This window comes from Athene noctua, chromosome 1, assembly GCF_965140245.1.
Source record: "Athene noctua chromosome 1, bAthNoc1.hap1.1, whole genome shotgun sequence".
NCBI classification, from domain to species: domain Eukaryota; kingdom Metazoa; phylum Chordata; class Aves; order Strigiformes; family Strigidae; genus Athene; species Athene noctua.
In genome coordinates, this window is record NC_134037.1 from 239,309,634 (window position 1) to 239,335,155 (window position 25,522).

Consider the following 25,522-nt stretch of genomic DNA (forward strand, 5'->3'; position numbering starts at 1 on the left):
TTCCATATGCCTAAAAAAATACAAACCCCCCACCCTTATTTAACTTAATAATAAAACATTTCATATCTGTGGTAAATATACAAAATTTGCCATTTTAAAAAATGACAAGACAAAATATTCTGCTTTTAATCTTTATTTATTTTTTAAAAATGGAAAAACTGTGTGTATATATGCCTGTGGTCTTTTGATTTTTAATTTTGTTAAACCTCCCTACTTGATAAAAATCAGCTGAAAGTTTTCAAAAGTAAAACATATGAAAATTATTAATTTTAACTGCTTACAATATGGCTGAAAATTTATTTGAAAGTCATACTATTCCAAATCATTGTTAGATTTCTGCTGAAAAAAATACAGCAACATTTGGCAACAGAAAGTTTGGGGCAATCTTGATATAGGAGCTGTTGTCACCTTTCAGTCTGCAGGTGCATTGGAAAATTTATGAGTTCTTTTCTATGTAGCTATCTTAAGGCATTGACAATAACCATATTAGCTGCCTTTTATATACCCCTCTGTAGTATTCTACAAACTTTCAGGGACAGTACACTACAAGTTGAAAACGCTTTCAATCCAACGAGGCAGTGATATTACAGCTTCCTCCATAGTTGGCAGAGTCAATTAATCAATTCCTAAGCTGTAGGCTATAAAGAGAGAGTGAAAAAATTCTTCCTAGCCACATTAGTCTACTAGTTTTCATGTATGAGAAACAGCACAATTAAACTGAGATGAGAAACTAAGTATGGGGACAGAACCAAAGAGTAATATGGGTCTGATATAAAAGTACATTGAAAGGAGTAACCAAGAATAGAGTTGCAATGGAAATGTCCTCAGAGTTTGAGGCACAACAGTGAGAAGAATCACCCTAAAAGAAACATTAAGATGCTAAACTGCTCGATATCTACTCAGGACCTTTTGACCTGTTGGCACCTCCATTTCTGTGTGAAAGTTATAAAGAGATGAGAGTAAAAATTCCCTGTAGAGTGATGCTGCTCATGGCCCAACCACATAATGTATACTCATTTTGGCAGCCTGGGCAGTATTACTCTTCATACAATAACTATGCATTAATGAGCAAATTTGGTCGTGCTCCACCAATGGAGTTCACAGGGTTCTGTTTTTTCTGAGGCAAGCCTATCTGAGCAACACTGACTTGTTTTGCGGAACACATTTGCTGTTATAAAATCTTTTAAAAGAAGTTTCCTTGTTAAATGAATTATTTTAAAAGTGATGAAAAAGAGCTTGGCTTAGGGTTACTGTTTGTCATTCTTACACTATCAGGCTTTCATCTAGGAAAAACTCTGATAAACACAGCCTGCGTTTGGCCTGGATCTGTTATTTAGCCAAAACTTTTATCCAGGTTTCTGAAATTCCTGCCAGACCACAAGCTGTCCCTTTGCTTCTGCAAGGATAGCAATGCAACAGTACAGATTCAGTTGTCCGTCTAACAGAGTGCCAGTAATTGTGCACATGAAGAGGTGGAAGTAGAGCGCATGCCATCACAGCATCTGGCTGGGAAGAATGAAAGCCACAATCAGGGATATCCTAGGGCTCTGACATGGAACGGTTGAGGGCAGGAGGACACAGATGAAAACTGGGGGACTGAGGAAGGTCAGATATGAAAGATTCTGGGGTGGGTGGCAACTGGAAGGGTGAAGATCTTGAGACAGGAGAATTAAGACAGAGGGTTGCACATTACCTTTTAACCAGAGAGGATTTGTGAGGAGAAAGGATTTAGCTCTGGGCCAGGCAAAATAGAGGAACTCAGAAATGGGAGAGAAATGGAGCATAAGAGACTTAGTGTGGGAAATCGAGGTTGGGAAGTGATTGAAGAGGACAGAGTTATCGTCAGCACTTTTTCACAGCTGGACACCTGTAAGTGCATGTCTTCTTTTTTTTTTTTTTTTTTTTTCTCACTGGAAATTGCTTCTATTTGCTTAAATTCCTCTCAAACTTAAGGAAAATTAAAGTTGTATTAAAGAAAGGTCAACTTCAAAGTATAAAACCAGCTGTATACATTTGAAACAAAACCCATACAAATTAAGAACATGGTAATATGTATTCTTCCTAGGTGAATTTTCCTAGGTTTTGTCAGTTTTTATTTTAAAAATTTTTAATTTTTGTCTTGTATAAACTCAAAACCACATAATGAAGAGATAGATTAGTTGGCAGTTCTCTATGATAGTATCTCTATTTCTGACCTGTGCTGAGAAAGCTGATGTTTTTGTGATTAGACATTTCTTGCAAAAGAAATAGAAAAAAATTCTGTCACTTAGATCACAGCATCCAGCAACAAAATTTAACAGTGAAGCACTGAGTATGTTCTATACATAGGATGAAATTTACACTAAAAATGTTTTAAGCACTACTCTGAAAAGTCAAAAACTTTTAAAACATCTGTAATTTGTACAAATGAAAATACGTATTGATGTTACTTAAAAAAAAATCCTTATTACAACTGCTTCATGTGTACACAACTGATCAATTAATATTGAAATATATATATTCAAACCTTTCTTCTGATGCCTTAAATAGTTTGTGAAGGGCAATAAATATTAGATCAAGATGTATGTATTCCTATTTCATGATCTTCAAATGTATGTCCTCTTGGAGGCAGCATATGTTTCATCAGCAAAGCAGTATGATAATTTTGAGCAGCAGATAGAAATTCAGTAGAATTTGAAGTTTATGATTCTCATGATTATCATCCACATCCTTTGTAACCTTTCCCTCAGTTTCTTGAAAACGTTATGTACAACAAGATTTTGAGGAAGATGGAGCCAGAACTTCTGTCAGGACTTTGTGGAAGCAAAGGATATTTTGACAGGCAATGGAACTTAGTACTTTAGTCCTCTTTGCATAGTTAGATTGTTGCCCTTATGCAAACTAGTTTAAAAATAAGATGGAAATCTCTATGCTGCTATATTAGGAATACAAACAAGAGTGTAGCAATGTTCAATACCCAGAGTGCTATGAGATCAGAAATACGTGATGCTTGTCTTCAAAGAAAAAGCTGTTTCTGCAACTTTTTAATACAGTTTGTTCTGTAAAGAAAATAAAATCAATAGCTTCCAGTCCATCTACAGCACATATCTTTAAGAAATCTTTTAATTTACAGTGCTTTGGGAAAAATACAGACAGTGATATCAAGGGAGTTGAAAAGCCAATCCATTTTTGATAAAATGTTGTGATAAGCTGCAATACCGATTTTCTTCACACAGCATGTTATAAGGTGAATTGCACCGTTGCAATGCTTTCATTTCCAAAACACATCTGAATGATCCTAAATGGAAACATCAGTTTTCAACCTAAAATATCTTTCCGTTATTTGGTTAACATTAATTGTGTTCTCAGTAATTAATAAGCTGCCAGCTGAATTGTAAAAAAAAGATTATTTATTTTCCACTGCTGGAGATGTGGAAGCACTGCTGAAAGAAACAGTAGACCAATACACCTTCAAGGTAAGCAAGGAGAGCTTCAGTAATGACCAGAAATGAGAAAATTCATCTTAAGTGATCCTAACCACCATAGCTAAAACTACTTCAAATTTGTAGCTGTAATTTGAACAGATTGCTTGGTTTTACATTATAAGGCTGATTAACTTCTGTTAACAGAAAATATGCTCCTCCATTTCTCCTGTGTCTTATTCCAATGACAAGATATTTCTGCTATCAAATACATACTGATTACCCTCTAAGTAGTAAGAGAAAGGGCTACTCTCAATTTTTCAGTCTCAACTTCCACACCGCCCAGATGTGGATAACAGAGATGTTTTCATACTAATTTTGGGAAAACATCCCTATCTTACTGGAGAAATCATCCAAGAACAAAACATTGTTCTCTAAGATATTCCATCATTGTACAAAGGGAACATGCCTGCCAATCATTAGGTTGAAGACATTACATAGTTGTTTAGATAGCTATATACTTCCTACTTTCAAATCATGTAGTGCTCAAAGAAGAATATGTATCTATGAACACATATGTAACAAATTATAGCTATCTATGGGATGGGCACATCATTAGGCTGGATTAAGTGACTGAGATTAAAGAATTTCATGCCATCTTTTGTCATAAATGAAGTTTTCTGTCCGGAGTTCAGTTAAGCCTAGTCAAAGTAGCCAGGATTACTCTGACCAAGGCAGAGGTCTACAGCGACTGGAAAAAGACAGAGATTTCTAGTGTCCAATTTATCTCTCTTTTAAGTAGATCTCCAAAGCATGCCAGATGAATTGTACCCTAAATGTGCCCTAACTTCTCTCCACCTATTGTAAAGGGAGACCAGGATGACTAGCTCCAGGCATTGATTCACTAGCAATATTCTTCAGAAAGTAGAACTCATGTATGACTGATGATTTTGAGATAAAAAACTGAAAATCTAGTGCAGAGCTTTTGGTTTTACTGCAATATCCACAGTTACAAACAGTGAGAATGATAAAGAACATTTCTATCATCTTTGACTCTCACCTGAAAACAATTCTCCCCTTCTGGCAAAGAAATTTTTAATGCTATTCCCACCTTTACTACACCTCCATATCAATTATTTGATATCACAATCAGCTGACAAAGTCTGATGAACCAAAAGATCTGTAGGCCAGGCAACATTTTAGATCACTTCATAGGCTCTTGCATTTAAATAATTCTGAGTTTAAAGTCTCCATTTTGATATCTTCACAAATGCAGAGAAACTGAGCCATCTGACATCCCCAAAGTCTAACTCGTTCTAATTTTTTAGTGTTGTGAACAGAAAGAAGTAAGTCTGGCAACATACTTGTGTCAGACTGTTTCTCAGACATCCCTCAGATGCAAGAGAATAGTTTTGATCTGCTATTTCCGTTGAGACTGTGATAATAAATGACTACAAAGAGTAACACTATATATGATCTAAATTGAAAAAAGAAGGAGCTTTCTTTTCATTTTGCAGGTTATGCTTTGTCTGACTAGGCACAGATTATTTTAGAAGTACTGCAGACCCTTTAAAGGTATCAGAAACTAGTAGGAGAAACCCAAGCAGTTGAAACAAACTTAAAACAAGGAGTTTGAAGTTTAAAGATACAGACAGATTTTCCAGTGGATCAGCTAAAAAGAAAAAATAAATACAGAAGTATAGAACATTATAAATAAATAAATAAACATTTTTATTGTTAAATAGTAGTCAGGGACACCATTGGTTTATTTTTTCATTCCTGGGTGTGTCCTATCTCCTTTAAGCACCATAAGATAACATGTAGCTTGTAAACAGTATTTGATTAACAATAAGAGACAGTAAATCCTTATTTTATTATCCCTAAACATTTGTAAGTAAAGGTAGAATATATTTATCTGCAAAGCATATTTTAAAGTCTTTTATTTCAATACTACATTTTATTTGTAAATAATATCATCAGTAAACTAAGCAAAGGTCAACAGTTGGTACGATGAGAACCCAAAAGTTTCCTATCAAGTATAATGATGTTTAAAATTCTTGTAACCTGCACAGGACATCAGCTGTAGTTACTCATAAGAAGCATACACCTATCACATACTGTAATGTCCCAAGACAAGTAGGGTCTCATACAGTCTTAAATATATTTTAACTAAAGATCTTGACCCGTATAAAGAAAAAAAAAGAAGCACCACTAAGAACAAAATCAGTATCTTAAATACCAGTAATATACCTACTTCTATCTTACCCTTCCCTGGAGAAGTTTCCTGGTCAGATGGTTAGATTCCATCTACTAAAAGTGGATTTATTTAAGCAACCAAACCATTTCCCCTAATTCATAGAGATCTGTCCCAAAGAAGTCTTGTACAGTTCTAACAATAATGATACAATTTGCTGCATTGAATTGGACTGACAAAGAATGAATACTTTACATCCATTTAGTATCATATGAAACTAATAAAATACAGATACTTTACTTCCATGTAACAACTGTTTTTTAATTTTTTTTTAATAAATAGGATTTTGCTTTAAAAATATGTATTTAATTTTAAATGCAACATTAAACCACTCTATAATGTGTTAAAATACCTTGAAATTTAAAATAATATTAAAACATTACATGCTTCCTGCCAACATCTGAAAGATGACAGATCACTAAAGGAAACCATTTGGCTTAGCCAATGGAATGAAAGATTTTTGAAATTACAAAATAGGTTTTGACTTCTTGCCTTTTCTAACAGTGTTGACATTTTTTTTCATTTCACTTTCTGCTAATGTTCAAAACTGAGAAACTGAGTTCAGAATATAAAAAGCAGAAACATTTTTCTTCTCTAACAGGTGAAAGGGTTTGGTGCAAGAGGTTGAGACCTCTCAGAGGTAAAACCTCGAAGGATGAGATTATATCAACAAATACAATAACTAGCTACGGATAATATTTCCTTTATTGAATAATTTGTTTCTAAAGCCAAAGCTTTTCTGTTGTATCTTGCTCACACTTTTATTTTAGTTCTGTTTAAATATTTTTAAAACAAACATATATTTTACTTGAACTCAAGGTAAAACAAGTACTACAGATAACAGTATAGAATACACAATGATTAAAAAAATGCTTTATCTGAAATATTGGTGAGTTTGTATGACTGACTCCATTTGTTCTTAAACTTTTTTTCTGCTTTCATTACATATATTTTATTGCTGTATTATATATGGATAAGAAGAAAAACTGTTTATCCCCTCCTTTTGCCACCCATTATATCAAATGTCAAGCTTTGTACAAAAAGCAATAAAATCTCATTTATGTTGTAGTTAGTTTTTATTGTATTAAATTTAATAAAAATTAAAATGTCAAAATTAAAATGTTAAAATTAAAAATTAAACTGCATTTTGAGGCAGTCTAATTCCAATTTTCAAGCAAAGGTGGTTAAAAATAAAATATCCTATGCCTGACACACTGAAATATGTTCTAAATGGAAATAAAAAGATGAAAAAGCAATACCTAAAGAAGCTTCAGGGGTTTATTCTGTAGTACCACATAGTATTGCAATAGTCTTCTGAACTAAGAGCAAATGATTCCTTTTTTTATCAGCGATGGATTAAATCATACAAATGCAACTATGACACAACAAAGAATATTACACCAACAATTTGAATGATTCAAAATAATTTTTTGCCAGACAATAGTCTTACTAAGCAAAATCACAAATGCTTGCTTACTAGTTGTTAAAATATAAAGCAATTTATAATACATATATATGCACACTCCAAAGTTTAAGAAACACCAGACTCACAGTGATAGATTAAGCTGATGCAATGAGTATTTTAATATAATGCTCCCAGAACAGCATATGATAAAAAACACAAGTTGCATTATTACTAAAATAGGAGGTTAACTATTTTTGTTCTTTATAAACAGAATGCAATTTTAAATCTCTTAGGCTTTTTATAAATCAATCTTTTTACCCACTGAGATTTTTCAAAATTATACCAAGAACATTTTCATCACATTACTCTTTTAACCTACATTTCTGTATTCACAGCACAGTGCATGCAAATTAGTGGCGAAATGTACATGCAAACTTGGCTAAAGTTACGTTCAGGCAACCCTTTCTTTTTCAAGTAATGACATCTGAAAAACATATTCCCTGCATTATATAATATCTATTCAAACAAACAAATGAACAAACAAACAAAACATATCGGGCCCAAAACGTATAATAGTTACTCTAGTCACAAAAGCAGTTTTCTTCAAGAAAAGCACAGCACATTAACTAACAGGCATAAAATAATTCACAATACATACAATATCAGAGGTTTACATACCATCAAGAAGGTAAGAAAAAAAGCAAGAAAGGAAGGCAAAAGAACGGGAAAAGGTATAGGGAATGGGAATACTACAAAAGTACTACATACTTTAGGTGGTATGCAATATTTTTAAAATAGGTCTGATTTTATTTTTATGGACCTAATATTGTAGCAGAATAACCACAGACCAAAAGCACTTAAAATTTTCTACATCCATTCCCTCCTCCTGCCTGCTTTTATTTTTTATTTTATTTTATTTCATAATAAGTAAAGTTAATAAATGGTAGTAAAAGTGGGAAAGAGATTTCCTAGAGAAATGTAGGCAGGAAGTTAAAGTTTTAAAGGTATCATCAGGTCTGATCTCCATGTAACCTGAGGCGTATACTTATTTATCAACAATTACATCACAGTTAGTTCTTGAATTACATGACATTAAATAAGAACACCCAAACAGGTTAGGAGATGATGTTAATATTACCTTTGTAAAATGAGTGGGCAAAGCTCTGTTCAGGAATTAACTTGGCAAGGAATCCATGGTTCAAACTTGGGTGAGGGATAGATGGTATGACCACAACTGTGGAGAAAATCATGGAATCAAATGTGAGCCAGCTAGTATTCATGTGTGGCCTGGTCCACTGTGGATCCATGACAGATATCCTATCTCATTGAAACATGCACATATGGTATTATCAACAAAAAAATGCATTTCTAAAGGAAGAAAACAAGTTCTGTATCAAGAGATAGGAAACAGCGTACCTATTATTTGGGCACTTCAAGAGCAACATTCATGGGGAAAAAAAGACACAGACAGACACAGATATATATATACACACACACAGAGGCAAGACAATCACGATGAAATTGTTCACTGAAACCAGCAGTTTCATAGTGCAGAACCATAACATAAAACCAGGGAGGCATAAAAAAATTATGACTTCTCATAACTAACTACATTCATGTATATTTAAAATAGAAAGCCTACAAGCACATGGACTTTAAAAATTATGTGTAAGTAGTAAATTAAAACATCATGATGAATGAGAAACTAATGACTAAATGTAAATATGACATGAATTGGAAGATAAATTCTATGAAGAATGAAAATTAGCAACTCCATAAATGAAAAAAGTAAATAAAAATCAATACAAGAAGAAAAATATACATAGCTTCATGGACAAATTCAGTTATTGTTTTCAGCTCTTTTAACACAGAAGGTAGAGTTATAATCAATCCAATCTGACTTGAAAAATCCTACTGAACTGTGTAAAATATTTGAAACAAAGTGGAGTAAAGTTTGGATCTCTAATTTCTGACAGGTTCTGAAAGCTAACAGACTCCTTCCCTCTCAGGCTGAAGAACACATGCTAGCAAAAACCACTTACTACTAATAAAAATCATGAACAGTTCAGACAGAGAAGGCAATAGAAATGTTTCCTTTTTATTATATTGTTTCCATAGGCTTTTAAATGCGGCCACCAACACAGTAGGACCCCAAGAAAGCACTCAGTCCTCCACTACCCTTTCACAAACCTTCTCACTCAAACAAAGGGAGTTCACATGGGTAAACAGCTGTGTTTGCTGTTTATACATTTCTTGGTATAGAGTTAAAGATATCTGTTCTTCTTAACAAATAACAGATTCAGAAAGTTGTGCTGATCAACTATCTTGTACTTTACATCTTTAACTCCATGAGGCACCCCGTTTCATTTTAGTTCTTTCCAAATTAAAGAAAAAAAGGCAATATGTAAATGAAAATTAGCTATGCCCTAAAAGCAAATATACAGAATAACTGAAATCTGTCAATGTATGTTAAAGAACAAAATGACTATACAGGAAGAAAGTAGCAAATAATCTCTTATTAGAATTTTAAGTTACTCGCTAAAAATACTTTGCAGCAAAATAATTACAGTTCTAAAAAAATCAAATAACATTTGAAGAAAACAAATGTACCTGTACTTGTTGGTGAATTTATTTCTTGTCTGATATTTCTACCTGCTTGGCTCCCAGACCTTGCAGTTTCTCGTTGTGGTTCTAGTATATCACGGTACTTGGAAACCATCAGAACAGAAATAAAGTAGACTACTGCCAAAGCTAAGAACTGAGCTTGTTTGCTGTCATCCTGTGTTGGAGAAAAGGGAACAGTTCTATAATATCAGACATTTCCACAGAATTTTCACACAAGATCATCACAAGGCTTAATAAATAATACCTTTCTGAAATGTATCTGTTCGTAGTAGCAAATGGATTATGTAGAAGATTTAATGTATTTTCAGGTGAATACTATGCACACAGCATGTATTAAGTACTGAATTTTACAGGTAATTTGGCAACTTCACAAATCTCTTGGACTGTGGAGTCAGTGGGCTTTTCAGAACAGAGGCCTGACTGCTCTGAGAGTGCTTTCAAGGCTTCCCAACAGCAAGGGCAACTGACTTTTGCTGCCCCAAGGGTAAGACCTCCTGCCCCAAGAAGGCAAGGAGTATTACCACTGAGAGGGAAAACTAAACTCGCTGATGCTTTTCTAGCTAACACTGGATGCATAAGAAGGCACAACAGATTTTGCTAACAAGTAAAAGCAGGAGGGATATGACAGGTGTTTTTCTTCCAGCAATAAATCGCAGTTTGGACATTTTGATTCTTCAACAGGATGGCCAGCAGCAATCCCAATTTTCCAGGACTCCGATTTATGTAAATGCCAGAACCACAATGACTTTGCTGTCTTCTTTTTCTCCCACCCCACATAGTCTGATGTTCTATGGCAACTACCATCTATGGCTTAGATATCATCCTGCTTACATTCCTGTAGTTCAACTGAAATATCTTCCATTATTATTATGGTGTAAAACCCAACATGGTAGAATTAAGACTTCAGCCTCTATCTTCACACACAGCGGTTTCACCTTGTCTTAATTCCACAAGTATGCATTTTCTATTACAAATCCTGTGCTTGCTTTCCATGTTTTCTAGGTGTTACTTAACTTGGCTGCATGTCTTTGTAGTTCTTAAAATAACTAGAAATCCTCTTCTTACTTCATAGAAATGCTGGAAACAATATTTCCCCTATTCGCTACTCCTCCAGTTAAGAAAAGAGTTGGTGACAGAAGATCTCCACCCAAATTCAACTTTGCCCTTTCAAGATGATCAGGTCATGGTGACAGATAATTTTTTTTTCTGTCAAGTTCTACTTTCTTCTTCTTAAAGCTACTTCTAACTCCAGTCTTCACTCCAATCCATTTGGACTTAGGTTGGAGAAATTTAACCTTATTATATGGGATAAAGCCCTGAAGAGAAGAGTGGCCCAAGAAAGCTGATTGATATTCAAGGATCGCCTACTCCAAGCTCAGGAGTGATGCATCCCAGCAAAGAAGTAGTCAAGTAAGAATGCCAGGAGACCTGCATGGATGAACAAAGGGCTCCTGGACAAGATCAAACACATAAAAGAAGCCTACAGAGAGCAGAAGCAAGGATTGGTAGCCTGGGAGGAATACAGAGAAATTGCCCAAGCAGCCAGGGACCAGGTCAGGAAGGACAAAGCTCTGATAGAATTAAATCTGACCAGGGATATCAAAGGCGACAAGAAAAGCTTCTGTAGGTATCAGTGATGAAAGGAAGACTAGGAAAAATGTGGGCCCTCTCTGGAAGGAAACAAGAGATGTGGTTACCTGGAACGTGGAGAAGGCTAAGGTACTCAATGGCTTATTTGGCTCAGTTTTCATTGGCATATACTCAGCCACACTGCCCAAGACACAGAAGGCAAAGGCAGGGACTGGGAGAATGAAGAACCATCCACTGTAGGAGAAGTTCAGGTTCAAGACAATTTAAGGAACTTGAAAGTTCACAAGTCTGTGGGGTCTGATGAGATGCATCTGCAGGTCCTGAGGGAATTGGCAGATGAAGTGGCTAAGCCACTATCCATCATATTTGAGAAGCTGTGGCAGTCCAGTGAAGTTCCCACAGACTGGATAAGGGGAAACATACCCCCCATTTATAAAAAGGGAAAAAAGGAAGACCCAGGGAACTACAGGACAGCCAGTCTCTCCTCTGTACCTGACAAGATCATGAAGTGCATCCTCCTGGAATATATGCTAGGGCACATGGAGGTTCTTAGTGACAGCCAATTTGGCTTCACTAAAGGCAAATCATGCCTGACAAATTTGGTGGCCTTGTACAGCAGGGTTACAGCATTGGTGGATAAAGTAAGAGCAACTCACATCATCTGCCTGGACTTGTGCAGAGCTTTTGACACTGTCCTGCATGACATCTTTGTCTCTATGTTGGAGAGACATGGATTTGATGGAGGGACTACTCAGCGAGTAAGTAATTGGCTGTGTAGTTGCACTCAGAGAGTTACAGTCAATGGCTTGATGTCCAAGTGGAGAGAAGTGACAGTGGTGTTCCTTAGGGGTCAGTGCTGGGACTGGCACTGTTTATCATCTTTGTCAGTGACATGGACAGTAGAATTGAGTGCACCCTCATCAAGCTTGCCAGCAACACCAAGCTGTGTGGTGCAGTCGACAAAGTGGAGGGTAGGGCTGTCATCAAGAGGGAATACAGAGGCTTGAGAGGTGGGCCTGTGCAAACCTCATGAAGTTCAAAAAGCTCTAGTGCAAGGTCCTGCACATGGGTCGATGCAATCCCATCCACAAATACAGGCTGGATAGTGAGTGGATTGAGAGCAGCCCTGTGGAGGAGGACTTAGGGGTATTAGTGGATGGAAAACTAACTATGAGCCAGCAATAATGTGCTCTCAGCCCAGCAAACCAACTGTATCCTGGGCTGCATCAAGAGAAGTGTGGCCAGCAGGCAGAGGGAGGTGATTCTCCCCCTCTATCTGCTCTTTTGAGACCCCATCTGCAGTACTACATCCAGCTCTGGGGCCCCCAGCATAAGAAGGACATGGACCTGCTTGAGCAGGTCCAGCGAAGAGCCATGATAATGATCAGGGGGCTGGAACACCTCTCCTATGAGGACAGGCTGAGAGAGTTCAGAGAAGAGAAGGCTCCAGGAAGACCTTATAGTGGCCTTCTTTACTGTGAGAGTGCTTAGACACAGGAACAGGTTGCCCAGAGAGGTTGTGGCTGCTCCCTCCCTGGAAGTGTTCAGGGCCAGGTCAGACAGGCTTTCAAGCAACCTGATCTAGTGGAAGGCGTCCCTGACCATGGCAGGGGGTTGGAACTAGATGTTCTTTACGATTGCTTTCAACTCAAACAGTTCAAGGATTCTATGATTTTATATTTATTTGTATATATATAATAATATATAATCTCTGCTCATGGCTTGGATGGGCATACATTTCGCTGGGTAAAAAACTGGCTGGATGGCTGGGCCCAAAGAGTTGTGGTGAACAGAGTTAAATCTAGTTGGCAGCCAGTCATGAGTGGTGTCCCCCGGGGCTCAGTTTTGGGGCCACTCCTGTCAGTGACTTACTACTTCACACAGACACACACAAGTCTATGAGAACAGATGGGATACACCCGAGAGTGCTGAAGGAGCTGGCTGGGGTGCTCACCAAGCTGCTTTCCATCATTTACCAGCAGCCCTGGCTGACTGGGGAGGTCCCAACAGATTGGAAATCACCCAAAGTGACACCCATATATAAGAAGGGTCAGAAAGATGATCCAGGAAATTACAGGCCTGTCAGATTGACTTTGGTGCCCGGGAAGCTGATGGGGCACCTCCTCCTGACAATCCTCTGGTTGTCCCACATGATGACCAGGTCCAGTCAGCACAGGTTTGTGAAAGACAGGTCCTGCCTGACAAACCTGATCTCCTTCTACAACAGGGTGACCTGCTTATTGGATGAGGATCAGATTGGATTGGATGAGGCTGTGGATGTTGTCTATCTTGACTTTAGTAAGGCTTTTCCCACAGCATTCTCCTGGCAAAACTGGCTGATCACGGCTTGGATGGGCACACGCTTCGCTGGGTAAAAAAGTTGTCTGGACAACGGGGACCAAAGAGTTGTGGTGAACGGAGTTAAATCCAGCTGGCAGCCAATCACAAGTGGTGTCCCCCAGGGCTCGGTTTTGGGGCCATTCCTGTTTAACATCTTTATTGATGATCTAGACGAGGGGATCGAGTGCACCCTCAGTCAGTTTGCAGGTGACCCCAAATTGGGTGGGAGTGTTGATCTGCTCGAGGGTAGGGAGGCTCTGCAGAGAGACCTGGACAGGCTGGAGCCATGAGCTGAGGCCAACTGAAGGAGTTGCAATAAGGCCAAATGCCGGGGGCTGCCCTTGGGCCACAACAACCCCCAGCAGTGCTACAGGCTTGGGGAGGAGTGGCTGGAGAGCTGCCAGTCAGAGAGGGACCTGGGGGTGTTGACTGACAGCCCGATGAACAGGAGCCAGCAGTGTGACCAGGGGGCCAAGAAGGCCAATGGCATCCTGGCTTGTGTCAGCAATAGCGTGGCCAGCAGGGACAGGGAAGGGATCTGACCCCTGTACTCGGCACTGGTGAGGCTGCACCTCGATTCCTGTGTTCAGTTTTGGGCCCCTCACTACAAAAAGGACATTGAAGGACTCGAGAGTGTCCAGAGAAGGGCAACGGAGCTGGTGCAGGGTCTGGAGCGCAGGTCGTATGGGGAGCGGCTGAGGGAAATGGGGGTGTTTAGTCTGGAGAAGAGGAGGCTGAGGGGAGACCTCATCGCCCTCTACAGCTCCCTGAAAGAAGGTTGCAGAGAGCTGGGGATGAGTCTCTTTAGCCTAGTAACAAGTGATAGGACAAGAGGTAATGGCCTCAAGTTGCGCCAGGGAAGGTTTAGGCTGGATATAAGGAAGCATTTCTTTCCAGAAGGGGTTGTTAGGTGTTGGAATGGGCTGCCCAGGGAGGTGGTGGAGTCCCCATCCCTGGAGGTGTTTAAGAGTCGGATCGACATAGCGCTGAGGGATATGGTATAATTGGGAACAGTCAGTGCTGGGTTAACGGTTGGACTAGATGATCTTCAAGATCTTTTCCAATCTAGATGATTCTGTGGTTCTGTGAGTAATAATAACTGCTAGTGTACTACTTTCAAAAACAAACACCTTGTAGTGATGTTTTATGCTAAAAACAGTTGCAGACAAATCAGAAAAAAAGTATATACTTATAAATTGTATATGTTTAGCAGAAGAAAAATTATCTTTATAAATCAGTTTGGTGCAGTTCTGTAATACATATAATAATTCTTCCTCCTACACGGCTTGGACAAATAGCTGACACCCTTAGTAATGCAGTTTTAATCCAACATAGGCCATAGCTAATTTATTCTGACTGTGATTATTTCAATAATATAAGATCAAGTCTGACTGTTAAACACAGTTAGCTACTAGTCTCAAATAGCTTACCAGTATGATTTAAAGTGAATGAAGTGGCTGGTAGTTACAAAGCCACAAGCAGATGGTTTGCAGATAATATATGAAGTGCAACATGTGAATGATATTTTTAATTTCAGTACAATCAAAATGTCTTTCAAAATATAAGTGATGATTTTGCAAAATAAAGAATTACAACACATATTACTCACCACATCACGAAAAACAACTGCTCGTAGCCGATTAATATCAACATCCTGAAGGAGCCTATCAGGGTCTTTTATAGGAGAAAGATTGCCAGGGACATTTTCAAGGGGAGTCTAAAAACAAAAAGTATTGAGATTTTCCCCCCCCCCACAAATATCAAAGCACTTCTGTTAGAACCTTAATTTAACACCTTTTAAAAATATTGCATCAATCTTAAATGCTTTTTTACTACCAATATACTTCCAACATAACATCCAGACAAGGTTTCTAGAAATAAAGCAATATTTTGAATTATTGTCTTAATACTATTTGGATATAAGTAGTTATATCTTCCCAGTACCTCAGAACAACTGTACCTCTTCCCAGAGTTAAAATAATAGTTTACACATAAAGGGTTTTTTTAGATTACAGTTGTTTCACAGCAGTATAATAAATTATTTCTAATACATGTGTTAAATTTAAAAATTATGAGTAGAAATGCTTTTAAAAATTAGTTTATGTTCATTTTACTGAGAATTATTACAGACTACTTAGAGAATAACTGCTATTATTACAAAAGCATAGAGTAGTATGCTTCCTTTAAAAAATTATTATGTATTACAAATGATGCCTAAACACCTAAAAGTCTTCTTGTACTGATTTGCTTTGCACTGAAAGTGCTAACATGGAGATATGTAATGTTTTTGTGAGATTTAATGAAACAATATTGTGAAAGGAGCTGAGCTTTAAATGCTGTCTGAAAAAGCCTTTAGGGAAGACAAGCCACAGAATTTAGTAATGAAAATATAGTAGCAAAAAGATCAATCCTTTACATCATACAACGTGTTGCATTTTAGTCATGGGCTGTGCTAAATTCTTTGAGATTTTAGTCTCAGGACTCCCAAAGTCTTAAAGCTGTAAACAAGTTTAAAAAAAAAAGGATGAACAATGATTAATGAAAGTGGAAAAACTAAGGTGTAATTGAATATTAATCAAGTTTCATTCCAAAAATCAGATAGAAAATACTGATTTGTAATATGCATGCGAGGGTCTGTTGAAGTTACCAGACTCAGATGTTCCACCAACAAAGATGTGATTGCAGGGTTTCATCAAAACTGCAAGTGTCCTGACAGATTAAAAAAGCTATGCAGGTACACATGACAGAAGTGAGTAAGGGGACTTGCTCTTTGAAGTAGACCAAGCAAGAAGAAAAAAAGCTGCTTAAAATTACGCAAGTCATACTACTGAATTAACATCCTCTTGTTTCAAATAAATCCCCCCACATACTTTTACTTTACACCACAATAGCAAAACCATAAGATTTTGCCAAATATTTGAGAAGGCAGTCACAATTATTTTCTGATCCTATAAAGCAGTGGTACAGACTTGTCACTGCTGCTCGTAACTGAAGACTGGGTTACCTTGGTCGCTGCTGACGCAGTTACACCCTGAAGAGCCTCTTGAGTTTTACTGCTGATTAATGATGTCTTGGTCACTCTCTCTCTCTGCCTCTGCCGACATTCTAAGCAGTTTCTCACAGCCACACAACAAACTAATAAGTTATGAAAACGCTACGAATTAGAATATTTCCTCATTATATTCAGAACATCAATCAGCAGACTGTATATCTAGTTTCATATGTCAGTAACCATGTCCAAATAGGAAAAGCAACATAGTTCTCACATTAGACTGTCAGTACTAAGAAAGCATTATGGTGACTTACTCATTTAATTCTTTAGTTGAAAAACTAAATGTTTTATGTAACTGCTATATCACTGTATTAAAATTCGAAAATTATTAGTCCTTGACTGGAGCTCTCATATGTTATTGATCGGTTATCAACACTTAAAATCTGGAAGTACTTACGTACAGCTAGAATAGAAAAAAATAGTAGGCAGTAATTTAGAATTTGATGAAAATTGATCATTTAGAATAAACCACAAGTTTTATACCAGGAGCAGTATAATTATCAATGACTTAAGAAGTCATAAAAATAATAACAGCACAAAATCTGAGTACAAAAATTATTCATCATTTGAGAGATGAAAAAGCATGTGGGATATACATAACATTAGCAAAACAGTGTCATGACAGATGAGAGTCAAAATTTAATGCTTACAAGGATAAATCGATATAGTTTGTACAGAACAGTTTGAATTATTAATAAATTTTTTAATTTCCTAAATTAATTCTAACTAAATATAGCAAATACTAAATAGTGAAGAGAGGTGCAGACTGTTGCAACATATATTAAGGTCTACAGAGTCTGCACATGCATCCCATACTTTTATTCTTACATAGCCTATAAGTAGTCTTCAAAATCCATGGAGACTTGTATAAGGAGATCTGCCACACGCAGGTAGCAAAGTAGTTTTAAGAAAACAAAATAATTCTCTATTTACTTATTTATATTTTTACTCCCTGAAAATACATACAACTTGAAATACATAAGAAAGAACAATTTCAGACATGTCATCTTAATTTATTCTTGTGTCTAAATTAAATCAACCTTAAAACTGTATCAAATCAATAATAAACAGGATATTTATTCTATCACATCATAGTCAGTACAAGTCCTTTCCTACATGTGTCACCATTTGATCCATCTGTAGCTCATTGATCTGTAAGTAATTATTTAATACATACTGTCTGCCGACTTACCAAGCCTTAGGCACTGTCGCATTAGACCTCCAGAAGACATGTTTTTTTCAGCTTCAATCTCACTAAAATTTAGAGAACTGGCAAATACTAGTACATCAACCATTGCCATCAGACGGCTGAGAAAAGTTACTGCTGTCTCTGCTGACATTCCTTGTGTCACTTCAATATTTTCCAATTCAGTCTTTAAAAGGAGATAATTGAATTAAACAGTTTGAACACAACTGAAATATAAAGACAGCACATACACGTACAAATCTAAATTGTTATGCTTAATGACAAATACGTTGAAAAGTTATTTAAAAATCCCCTATTACCATTAATATAAACTGTGAGTGAAATTCAAAGTAAGACAGCATGAAGAGTGAGAAAATTATTTACATTTACATGCTGTAGTAGACGCAAAAAAGTTTAATATAAATGAGAAAGTTATCAGCGTTTACATAAAGACAGAGTGTGGCCAGACAGTAAAACAATGCGTGGTATATAAGGGTGCAGCATACTCTTACATTCTTCCATAGGCTAAGCAAACTGACAGGTAACAGATGAAAGTAATTACTGTCTGTATGGCTTTTACATTCCTTTAGATAAACAAATAAATGTGAGGAGTGGAGTGGGAAAAATCAGACAGTTTTGCCCTGTTTCCACGAATTGCTTCTCCCTGGGAATGCTTGTACCATACAGAAACCTCACAGAGTGCAATTTTCCTGGAGATCAGAAGACACTATGTCTACTCTCTCACAACAGCAATGGGAGGAAGCAAAAATGTGCCAAGTTACATGGCGTGCAGCTCGTATTTCCCAAAGGCCATTTCTTTCCTAATGCAGTGTTGGACTATCCTTAATGGGAAACCACAGAAAAAAGCTGAATGAGGTCAATATTTCTGAAATCTAAATTGGGATCATGTTTTTCTTCAAAAAGATAGTTAAATATCAAGAGTCATGTTTTCAAATGCATTCAGGTGTCTAACAGTGCAGATGAGAAAACAGTAAATTTAATTTAAAAAAAAAATCTGTTTAAATATTTTACCTCTGAAGCTAGGCAAAACTGGAAGCAGGATTTAGTACTTGATGTGACCACATTTATATACCTAAATACTATTTTAAAAATTGTTTACAGATGGCTGATTCTTATTGATTGTCAAGATCTCAGACTGCAGAGCTCTTCTGAACACAGAGTTCAGTTCTTTTGAAAATTATTACTTCTGTTGTGTTTGTTTATTTGTATTCATTTACTAAGAAGAATCTACACAAAAAAAAAAAATCAAAATATGTTTTGTGCTCTTAAGACTATTTCCTTCCAAAGAAAAAGAAATACAAAAAATTTCAAAAATCCTTTATTTCCATAGTTTAAAAAATTACTATCTTCACTCATGAGTCACTTTTTAGAATATTTTGCATCCAAAATTATAAAACTGTGCCAAACAGGAAGCAAATGCTTTGAAAATTGGATACAATGTGGCATGTGTCACCACTTTATTTAATTTCTCTTAAGGATGTACCATGTCGGTTACGAGTGATTTGGGAAAGGCTGTCATCTCTCTGATCTGCTCAATATCAGAAAAATGGTAAAATGACAATGATCAGAAGAATGATTTCCAGCCTATCTTCTTTAGCCAGGTCTCCCCTGCTTAGTGTGTGCTGTGGGTTTTTTTTGAAAAATAAACTGCTGGTTTTTTATAAGAGACTGGAACATAATTTCTGAAACCATTCATCCAAAGAAAATGTATTTGCTAGAATCTATAGCCATAAGAGTCTGCTAGAAAAACTCACAGGTGGTTATAGAAACCTGAACTTAAAACTCATGCTTGAAATAACATCAGGCTTGCTAGAAGCCAACTGAGTGCTTGATGTTGATTTTTCTCAAGCTTCAACTGTATTGCATCAATCATAGTATTAAACCTTCTCAGACTATCTATTTTTTTATTTTGTCTGCAAGTTATGTAATGAATTCATTTTATATAATATTATAGTATATTTTATCAAGATTTTTGCAAACTTTGAATGGAAAAAAAATATTCATTTTTTACAAATCTCCTTAAAATTCTGCTGGATAGAAAAAAAAAAAAAAGTGTGTTGGTTTTTACAGCAAAACTTACCATCATTTCTACCTGTTAAATACAGCACACTGATATTCTAATAACATTTAACATAAACTCCATTGTTGATCAAGTTGCCTTCTGGTATTAGCAATATTTTAGATAGGTGTAGCTCAAAAATTCTTTAAAAAGTGACCTGATCACCATTTCATGACTACTCAGCATACTTTAAGAGCAGCAACAAGTCTCCCATACAATTAACAAGTTCAGCACCTAAAGAGCTTTTTTACTGACAACCACATTTATCTTAAATGTATACGTTCAGTCCAGTAGCTGAGTAAGCATCATACTTGACAATGCATTAAGTTACTCAAGGGAAACATATTAGGAAAAATTAATGATTACACCCAATACATTCCTATTCACATCCTACTATATGATATAGGAAAATAATAATAAAAAAAAGCCAAAATATTAAATGATCGAAAATAAGGTATTTTTGAAAATGCAAAAAACTGAAACTTACAGCAGCAATACTAACCTTAGAACCCTGGACATGCAACAGACAAAACAGACAACAGATCACAACAATAAAAGAAAAAGAAAATTATTTAAGTTAACTAAAAATACAATGTAAAATTGAAACAAATTAGTATCTTGGAATTATACATTTGTTTAATTTATAATTAGAACAGCAAAACATTTCAGCTCAGGATGAACATTTGAAAATAAAGACTTCTAAGAGATAGCTATGCACAAGGAAAACTGTAAATCTTGTATTATTATGGAGTTCATGTAAACACTGATTCTTCCAAACCAATGTACATCTTTTATATAGTACACAGAGCAATTTTCTGAAGCAATGTAAACCAAAGTAATGTTTTCACTGATTATACAGAAATAAAATGAGAATTTTACAACAAGCCATTCAACTGAAATGTAATAAAGTAACTAATCCTTGTATGACGTGGCAAATATGTTCAAAATGCTTTGAAAAAACAAATATAAATCACAAAAAGCAAGCTGGTTCTTCATGCATAATGCTCCTTCCTTTGAAGCAACACAAGATAGCTCAATATATATCTATTATTGTGGGTGTGATTTCTTCAACCTAAACCAGTATCATAGTGGATATCTGAATACTTTGCAACCATAGGGGAAAAAAAACCAAAACAAAACCAAAGATTCACTAAAGCCCGGGGACTGAGTTAGTCTTCAAATTCCCATGTTCACAATTAAATAGGGGTGTTAAATTTTGATGTTTTCGTTTTAGGTAGATGCACTTTTTCTCTTATCACAATGGGCTAGGAACTAATCCTTAAGATTTCACTGGTTATGTTTTAAAAAGAGAAGAAACCTGAATTTTCAACAGTATGACAGTATTTTTGTCATTTAAATAGTGGAAAACCTAATCTAACAGAAAGAAAAAAAAGTTGAAACAAACTGCTTGTTTCCTTTTGGAACAGAAAACACCATGTTTGGCCATTTTTTAAATACATGTGTTTTCCTGTTTTCTAGCTGGATGCACCTCAAGAATTAACCTGTGGCTATTATACCTCAGTTACTAGCTGACAATTTTTATATCAGCGTGCCACTGATGATTCTCAGAATTGTAATAGATCAAACAGCACCTCATGTGGAATCACATGAGTCATGAACATGATAATGCTAACACTATATACAGGACATACAGAAGAATATCTCATCTTGGCTTTTAATAGATAGACCTAATAAAGACTGTCTTTAAATGTTTAATTGAGCTTTGTAGACAGCCGTTCATATAACACCAGCAATTCTCAGATCACAATTTGAGAGCTGCTGTTTTAAATGTTGCAAGCAAGAATTAGAATTATAGACTTCACAGAGTAAGTTGAGAAACAAACTAATTGCAAGGGGTCTGGAAATTTACTCTCAGTTGTCTACATATATTTCAACTCCTCAGATTTCTACTGCCTTACTCTACGTCCTCAAGTCCTTGTCACAGCTGCTATGCTTGTAGTAAGCAAGGATTACTTCAGATTCCCAGCTCGTACACAAAGTGTTTTATCTGGCAACCAGCTGCTATTAACAGAAAGCATCTTCTGCAAACCTTTTTCCTTACAGCTCTCCACTTGTCCACATCTTAAAAATGTCTTCCTTAGAGCTGTAATTAAAAAGCCTCAAAGACCTCCCACACAGAAAGGAAAAAAAAAAAAAAAAAAGGAAATAAGTATTTTATATTTTATGACCTCCCTATAATATTGGCAGTTATCTAATGTGCCCAATTTAATAAGCAAGACATCACAATCAATAGTGAAACACACTCCGGCTTATACTGTAAAACAACAAAATTGATTATATTTTTTTGTAAATATTAAAATGTGGGAATAGATTACTGTGAATTACAGTAAACTTCCCCCTGTATTTCATACAAATTTATAACCTCCACTGTATTCTTGAGTCAGAGATTTGTGAGTGGTTTGTTTTTACACAGAATGCATTTTTTCTTTTCTTTTTTCTATTCATACATAAAGGCTCCTGTTCACAGCACTATTCAGAACACCCTAGTCTGGATTCAAAAAAGCAAGGCAAACTGCAGATTTCTATTACAAGAATTTATCAGTGAGGAAATTCCATAATTAAGATTTCCTGTTCCACAGCAGACAAGGGATCATGGAGTAATCTTTCACCCAGCCCAGAAAAATGCCATTTAACTCCAAATCCTAACTATGCAAAGGAAAAAATCTTCTTGAAATGGGAAATTCCCCAAACATTAATCTTTTTAAAGAAACTGTGACAGTACTGCTTTTTCAGCAAGGGAGGGAACACAATACAGAATCTTTTGCACAAAAGGAAAAAAAAAAAAAATCTGCAATCCCTCCAATATTCTGATAGTCATTTTGCTAAATTTATCTCTTGGTTCTTTTCTGCATATAGCCTTAATTAATTCAAGCATCCAATATTCAGCATCTGTTCTATTAATGAGAAATAGGTGAAATGCCTTTAAAAAATGAAAGACAATAGGGCACATACAATAACTAACTCTATAGCAGACTGTTGAGATGTGTTTTGTAACAGACATTTATGACTCTTTATGAATGAACAGTCCAGGATGAGGCATTGTTTGAACTCAGACCGACACACTGAAGTCAAGGAACTGTGAATAGGTAAGACTGTGAGATCAATAAAGGAACTGTGTGTTTCTCTCTGTCATTTTCAACATTAGAAAACAAGCTACATCATAAAAAGAGGCTGGATTCAGCTCTAGGTTAACAATAATTGCAGTCAATGAACCCTACAGGGGTCTGGCTCACCAGACACTAGATGTTTGCATTAGAGATAGCTGAATCATTCACTTCTACTGAGTAGATCTCCATTGGCTAGAAATTTAGTCCACATGTAAGTACTTTAAGTGGATACCTAAATTTACCCTAATCTTTTCCTAAATTCCATACTGTTTTATCATCCCAAAGTAAACAGGTGGAATGACCTTTACTGTCTGTTCTATAGCCTTTTTGCTCTCATATTTCCTTATTCCAGACCAAGGAGTAAATTAATTGTTATAAGTAGATGCAAATCCATGTCCTATGCCACAAATACAACTCTCTAGGAGGAAAGAAGTAAGAACTATTACTTTAACATTTCAAAATTTTTAAAGCCAAAAGGCCTTCAGTGGGAATATTTGAGAGTCACCATTCACGAAAGTGAGAAAGGAAGAAAAGTAGCAAAATGAGCTCATACTTGTTGGTAAACTGAATATACATACTCTACAGAATCTACAAAATGTGAGGATTTTGACATCTAGAAAAGCTCCACAGAATATACATATGGAGGATCAGAGGCTCCAAAGACAGACACGCTAAACAAGATGAAGACTATGAATTCAAACAGGCACACCAGGAGATATGACTCAAGCCTACAAAGTCATAAGTGATACGGAGATGAATAAAGACATGACTAACTGCTACTTTCACAGCATAAATAGTAAGGCACATAGTGACTTTATATATTTAACCAGGTATTTTAAAAAAAAGACAAAAAATGCTTCAAAGATTATATAATTACTTTGTCAGGCTCAATGCAATAGGATATTATGGAAGCTAAAAGTGTAAGTAGCTTCAAGAAAGATTAGATAAAGTCTAGAAGAATAAATTCCTCAGTAGTTATTAAACATGACAGCCTGGACACCCTCTCTGGCTGTTAAAATCCTAAATGCTGAAAAGAAGTATCATTAGAGCAATCAATATGCTTGCTCAGACTTCTGTATGTTGATGTAAGCTGCAGTCACTGTTGGAGGCAGGATGCTAGACCAGCCAGGCCCTTGGGCTGACCCAGTAAAGCAATTTACGTAACATAGGAACAGCTTGCTTTTGTAAGAGTAGTGCAGCATTGCTTGACTGGACTTCTAATACCATGCCCAATTTAAATTACAGAATCACAAAATCATACGAAAACACAGAATGGTTGAGGTTGGAAAGAATTCATGAGATGCACCACAAAATTTGGACTGCATACCTTATGGAAAAAATATTCATTAATGTCATTAACTACCACACAGCAGGTTCGATCTGAAAAACAAGAAACACTTTTTCACTGTAAGGGTGGCTGAGCACTGGCACAGGTTGCCCAGGGAGGTGGTGGAGTCTCCATCCTCGGAGATACTCAAAAGTCATCTGAACACAGTCCTGGACAACTGGCTCTAGGTGGCCCTGCTTGCACAGGGCCACTGAACCAGATGATTTCCAGAGGTCCCTTCCAGCCTCAACCATTCTGTGATTCTTTGAATTAGTGAGGGAGAAAGCATATTGGCTCTTTCCTCCCTTGAGAGTTACTCTGGCAGAAAGTATCACTAGAAGGCCTGCCATAAGTGTTTGTATGCAGTGGAGACATCATATAAATCTTCCAGTTTCAGACCTCCTTACTTTTCCAGTTAGCAGCTCTTAGAAGGATGAGAGTGAGAAAGAGCCTTTTGTAACTGACTATAAGCACTGGACTACTTTGCCCTTTCAAGACTGGGAAGAAATATATTCCTAAGCAGCAATCCATCCACCTTCTCCACAGCAGTTCAAGGATGCAAAAGTATTAGCAGTCTGAGAATCACTGTGAAACTTCTTTTCATTTATCATATGACGGATATTCAGAATTGGTCCGATGCTCAACAGGGGCATCAGGTCCCTTCATAACTGTGATCCAGAACAATATCAAAGGAGGAAGAAGGATACGCTGGGCTTTTTGTATCTGTCACAGAAGAATAAATCCACCTTTCTGCTAATGTTTATGGATAGGAAATGACGGAACAGGGATGGCGTTGAATGGGAGGGAAGAAGCTCTCTGCTAGGTGGAAGTGATTATGAAATCATCATTTAGATGGTAACAGTTATTTCCAGGTGAAGGTAATTTGTGATTTTATTAATTACTTCTCCCCACATTCCCTGTACATCTGGGACAAAGTAATCCCTTTTTTTAAAATTTCACAGAATAGGATTAATTCGGTTTGAAGCCAGCTACCGATCTTTCAGTGAATTAGCTTATTTCACAATTTATTTTTACTTTATTATCCTAAACAGATGGCAAAATTGATCATTTAAGTAATACACACAGTCCCCACGTAGTGGAGAAATGCATATATAATACATAAATTTGAAAACG

The 25,522-nt window shown here is 36.3% G+C and overlaps 1 protein-coding gene across 8 annotated transcripts in view; it reads right to left on the reverse strand.

Moving 5' to 3' along the window:
* The window catches only part of NBEA (neurobeachin), a 511,054-nt gene that overhangs the window by 309,942 nt on the left and 175,590 nt on the right, over positions 1-25,522 (reverse strand). For 3 of the 8 annotated variants that reach the window (XM_074914270.1, XM_074914262.1, XM_074914236.1), the window contains exons 25-30: positions 20,421-20,444; positions 17,860-18,040; positions 16,620-16,750; positions 15,225-15,332; positions 9,671-9,839; positions 8,199-8,294 (exon numbers count right to left, since the gene is read on the reverse strand). In XM_074914270.1, coding sequence (XP_074770371.1) covers positions 8,199-8,294; positions 9,671-9,839; positions 15,225-15,332; positions 16,620-16,750; positions 17,860-18,040; positions 20,421-20,444 — 709 coding nt within the window. The remainder of the gene's footprint in view (positions 1-8,198; positions 8,295-9,670; positions 9,840-15,224; positions 15,333-16,619; positions 16,751-17,859; positions 18,041-20,420; positions 20,445-25,522) is intronic. The other 5 variants (XM_074914279.1, XM_074914253.1, XM_074914245.1 and 2 more) reach the window with 4 other exon arrangements.